This window comes from Juglans regia, chromosome 8 (assembly GCF_001411555.2).
Source record: "Juglans regia cultivar Chandler chromosome 8, Walnut 2.0, whole genome shotgun sequence".
NCBI classification, from domain to species: Eukaryota; Viridiplantae; Streptophyta; class Magnoliopsida; order Fagales; family Juglandaceae; genus Juglans; species Juglans regia.
This window is the reverse complement of record NC_049908.1, coordinates 27,691,266-27,696,816: the sequence shown is the minus strand read 5'-3', so window position 1 is coordinate 27,696,816 and position 5,551 is coordinate 27,691,266. Positions and strand designations below refer to the sequence as shown.

Sequence of the window (5,551 nt, the reverse complement as noted above, 5' to 3'; positions counted from 1 at the left end):
AGCATTTTCCTCCCCTGAAGCCACTGATTGTGTGAATATTTGTGCCATAAAGACGGCAACAAAGGCAATATTGGACGTTTGCGAAAAGATCAAACATGCACATGATGACCCAAACCCAAATTGGCAAAGTGCACTAGTGACTTCGACCATTCATGCATCCAGTAATCGGAGAGCCATAATTCTTTTTGCTAAAGCTTGCAAACATATATAAGTTTCTTATTTGTTTTCCACCGTCAAAATTACATACAATGCATGTGATTTAAACCATCAAGTAATCGGAATCAAATTAATGGGACATTTTTTTTAACAGAAACAAAGGAAAATTTCTTTTAGATAAAACCGGCCACTTAATTGCATGATCATGAACTCTCAGATATCACCCAAAACAACATTCGCCGAAACTTCCCAAATCAATTCCAAATCCTCGTCTAAAAATTGATCAAAACCCATCCTTCATCATCAAATTTTCCCTAATGGCGACCCTTTGCCAATTAGCATGCACCAGCGCCTGTTTCAGAACCTATATATACAGCTCCAAGCAAGTTTGGGGCGCTCTTGAAACTCGCCAAAACCAAAAAAAGTATCTATGAACAATTTCTTTACCGTGAATTTAGCTGCCTAGCTACCATTAAAATAACATGATAATTTTTACATACCGTTAGATTATTTTTTAACAAATCCCAACCAGAAAATTAATGACTGATCCCCTGAAATGGAGAGGATTTGAATCCATTGAAAGGAATATATATATATATATATATATATATATATATATATATATATATTCTTTTGAAATACTGATTAAAGCGTAATCATGTTATCATGTACACATGGACCATTTTTATAATATTTTTTTTTAAATTAAAGGTATTTATGTTAATCTGAAATTCAAATTAGATAAGAAACTTATAGAAAGAGAAACTTGTATTTTTTATAAGAAAAATTTTAGACATAAGTCTCACACTTTTATATACATCACTTAAAAATCATATGATTTTACTTTTTTACCATCATATTTTATATTTCAATTCAATATGAAATATGAGGATAAAAAAATAAAATCACATATTTTTAAGTGGTATGTAAAGGTGTGAAGTTTCTGTCTTTTTATAAAAGGATGTTATCATATTGGTTATTGGAAAATGACTTGTAAAATAATTATTATATCTATATTATTAGTCAATTCTATAACATCATGATCCCAAATATCAATCATATTATACGATCATCTGAAGTGTTCAAACTTCAGAAGACTACAAAAGCTTCTCTATCGCTATGGAAGTGTTCAAACTTAAGACAGCTTCAAGCAGCTTCTCTGCTTTCACATAAGCTGCATCACACGTTTTGGTTTACGAATTAATCATGCCGGCAATGGCCAGCAGGCCCAGTACTGCACCATCTTTACCTCTTCTCTACTGCCTATAAATGGGTGGCAAATTGTCAGACATTCCCTCCATCTCAATCACTTCATTTAACCATCACTCTCTCTCTCTCTCTCTCTCTCACCATCTCTCTCTCCCTCTGATCTCTCACCGCCATTGATCTTTTTAATAGATCAACCTAACCCACTTCTTGTTCTTTTATTGCCTCGTCCGTTGCTGATCTTAATTGTCTCGTGCAATGTTGAAGTCCTTTGGTTACACAGTGAATATGCCAACACTATGCTTTTGTTTGATTTTCTTTCTTACTATGTCTACCATGGCCTCGTTCTCAATGGCATCACTCAAAGCGGGTTTTTATAAGAAAAGTTGCCCTTCTGCCGAAGCAATTGTGAGAAAAGCTGTGAACAAAGCTGTGTCAAAAAATGATCCTGGCATAGCTGCAGGCCTCATTAGACTGCATTTCCATGACTGTTTTGTTCGGGTACGTTTACTTCTTCCTTACCCAAATAGTACACTCTACGTACTTAACTCTGTCAGAAAATCAACGTTTTCTCTCCAAGGAAGGCGTCCACGACAATATCCTTGGCCTGATAATTAAATCTTATATGTTTTAGAAGCAAAACCGGCCTCAACGTATCATATGTTCCATAAAGAACTTAGTTACTTCCTGTCAAACACAACGTTCATTTCATTGCTATAAAAGGGTAGAGCATAAGTAATACGTCTGTTTTGCTTGTCTAGGGATTTCGAATATAACATAATTCCCAAACTAAAACTCATACAATAAGCGCAGATATGTCGAGTTTCAACGACTACTAAGCAAACTACAGACCCGCGCGTTACATGATTACATGCTAAGAAACTTTTGTTCTTGTTTTTGAGTTACAGCTAATCATATGATCACATGTTTCAGGGCTGTGATGCGTCTGTTCTAATAGATTCAACCCCCGGAAATCCAGCAGAGAAAAAAAGCGAAGCCAATCCAACCTTGCTAGGCTTTGAAGTGATTGATGAGGCGAAGTCAGAAATCGAAGCTAAATGCCCTCAAGTTGTCTCGTGTGCGGACATTCTAGCTTTTGCTGCTCGTGATAGTTCCTATAAAGTTGGTGGTATATATTATGAAGTGCCATCAGGACGTCGCGATGGTAGAGTATCTTTAGAGGAAGAGCCTATCAAGAATCTCCCACTACCTTTCTTTAATGCAAAGCAACTCAAAGAAAATTTTGCAAGAAAAGGCCTTAGTCTGGATGAAATGGTGACACTTTCTGGGGCACATTCTATAGGTGTGGCACATTGTACTAACATCTCACCTCGTTTATACTCTTTCAATTCAACACATCCACAAGATCCCTCAATCGACCCCATATTCGCTAGAAACTTGAAGGCGAAGTGTCCCCCAGAACCAGATTCCAGAAATGGAAGCGATCCTGCAGTGGCACTAGATGTTCTCTCACCAAACAAACTGGATAACAAGTACTACAAAGATTTGAAGAACCACCGTGGCATATTGACATCTGATCAAACTCTTTTTAGCAGCTCTTCAACTAAAAAGATTGTGTGGAAATATGCAAGGAATGATGCAGTTTGGGCCAACAAATATGCTGCGGCTATGGTGAAAATGGGTTCCATCGATGTTCTCACAGGAAGACAGGGTGAGGTCAGGAAGGACTGTAGGTTTATTAACTAGATCATCGATCTGAAGTTCAATGGCATGCATGTATGGAGCTGAAGGAAATTTGTCATCTGTAATTTTTTGTTCATAATTGGCATGCATGCCTCTTTGTCCATGAAACTAAAGCAGGAAATTGTAGGATATTTCTTGATCACCAGATAGGTGCCTCGTCTTAAACTTGTCATGAACTATTCTTAATGTTCTATTATTCATCAATATTATATGAGTTGTATCTTTTATAAAACAAATTCGAGAATTGATTGACAATACATATAAATTAATATAGTAAAGAGATCTCATTAATTCCTCTCTTACTATATTGATCAATCAAATATTCTTGAATGCCCACTAATTAAATTGAAACGGTCATTTTCTAACTGCTAAACTAAGGACTAATGCTTCTTTTATTTGGAGAAGTTATAATTAATTGATGGCAGCAAGAAATCTTCTGGAAGAAGGTTTGATTTGGAAAATAGGCAATGGTGAGTCAGTGAGTATATGGCAAGATAAATGGCTTCCTATACCTTCCTCATTCAGAATCCAGAATCCAATCTCCAGTTAGTATTCTAAATGCAGATGCGCTAGAGTCAAAGCACTTATTGATGATGATACCAAGCATAGGAATCTTCCATTACTAAAGGACATTTTTCTGAAGTGGAGACTATATATTAGCAGGATTCCTATGATCTATCCATGTAATAACTCAGACATCTTATCATGGAGGTGCACACGAGATGGCAAGTTTTCTGTTAAAAGTGCATATGATCTTCGAGGTGATCTGATGGAGAACAAGAAGGGTCAAGCTTCTAGTGACAGATCCAACTCAGAATTTTGGTCTAAGATATGGAAGCTTAAGGTGCCCAATGCTGTTAAAATGTTTTTGTGGAAGGCAAGCCATGATGCTCTCCCTACCAAGCTTAATCTGTTTAACAGAAAGGTACTGGTTGAATCTCCTTCTTGTCCTATCCGTATGGAATGGCCCGAAATAGTGGTTCATGCCCTTTGGAGTTGCAGATCAGCTCAGGATGTTTGGGGATCAAGCTCAAGGAGAATTCAGAAGTGCAGTACACTGAAGTTTCAGCTTTCAGAGAAGTACTGTCCCAATTATTTCGTTCTAGATCTGACGAAGAGGTTTCTGAAGTAGCAGTGACAGCTTTGCATACATGGAAACGAAGGAATACTTGGGTTTTTTAAGGTAATTTCACATCTCCAAGTTTACTGTTGCAGCATTCATTGCAAGCTATTACAGATTTTAGGATTTTTGCTATTACAGCTCCTAAAAATGTAAGTTGAGGTAAACTGATTCCTGGCCAGTGGATAGCCCCTCCTATGAATTACTACAAAAATAATTGGGATGCAGAAATTGATAAAACTCATTGTAAGGTGGGTATAGGAGTTGTTGTCAGAAATTGGGAAGGCAAAGTGATAGCTAATTTGAGATCAAATAGAGCTATCTACCCTGATGCTCTCTTGGGTGAAGCCATTGCAGCGCTTAAAGCAACAATTTTATGTTCTCGGTTGGATTTGCAGCAGATTATACTTAAAGAGATGCACTAGCAGTGGTTAACTCTATTAACAGTGGAGAGGATACATGGAGTTCAGTGGGTTTGATTATAAGAGATATTAACGCTTTGTTTGGATATTGAGCTTAAATGAGTTGAGTTGAGTTTAGTTATTATGAATAGTAATGAGTTGAGATGGTGGAGTGAGTTATGTGGGGCCCACTAAATATGAGTTTAGATGTGTTTGGATGTTAAGATGAGTTTGGATGTATTTATGGAAAATTAAAAAGGGTTGTGAGTCCCACGTGTAAAGAGGTGTTGAGTTGAAAAATGTTGTGGGTTTAATGTGTAAAGAGGTTTTAAGTTGAGATGAATTTAATGATTTGAGAATTGGATATTTAGATGTTAGAACAGGTCTAAATAATTCGGTCAAGGAACCAAACGCAACCTAAGTCTATGTCGCGCCCTCGACCCCCATGTGCTATTTATGTGGAGTTCGTGACACCGGGATGATAACCACACGGATCACGCACCCCAACGATCAGTGCTCAGAGTGTGTATAATATGCCATAAGTGTATATGTTAAAAAATTTGTAGCGGAGAAATAAAAATGTCTTTTTTTATTAAGTACCAGAATTTGTTCATTCCTTATAAACATACCCAAGACCTTGTCCATAAGCAATGTGAGATTATTCCTCAACACCCTTCTTCACGTGCAGACCAATATTTTTTTCTGATCCTTGTCACATGGCAAGTAGTGTGGGCTCTCATTCGTCCTGTGGTAGGCTCTGATATCATAAAAAAATCATAGGCCTAACTCATCTTATAAAACCGGTTCTAGGAGAGAGGGTTATTCATTTCTTATAAACTTGTCCAAGACCTTGTCCACAGACAATGTGGAATTATTTCTCAACATAAGTCTTATCATTTGGTTTCTAGGTTGGTTTGCATCCTTCAATTGATTAGAATAGAAATTGTTGAGAGCCTTGGGGAAA

At 36.9% G+C, this 5,551-nt stretch overlaps 1 protein-coding gene across 1 annotated transcript; it reads left to right on the top strand.

The window, feature by feature from the left end:
* Nucleotides 1–496: 496 nt before the first annotated feature.
* LOC108986241 (peroxidase 5-like) lies at nucleotides 497–3,069 on the top strand. Its single transcript, XM_018958798.2, has 3 exons — nucleotides 497–536; nucleotides 1,667–1,863; nucleotides 2,296–3,069. The coding sequence occupies exons 1-3, from the start codon at nucleotides 497–499 to the stop codon at nucleotides 3,067–3,069; spliced, it is 1,011 nt and encodes a 336-aa protein (XP_018814343.2).
* Nucleotides 3,070–5,551: the final 2,482 nt, after the last annotated feature.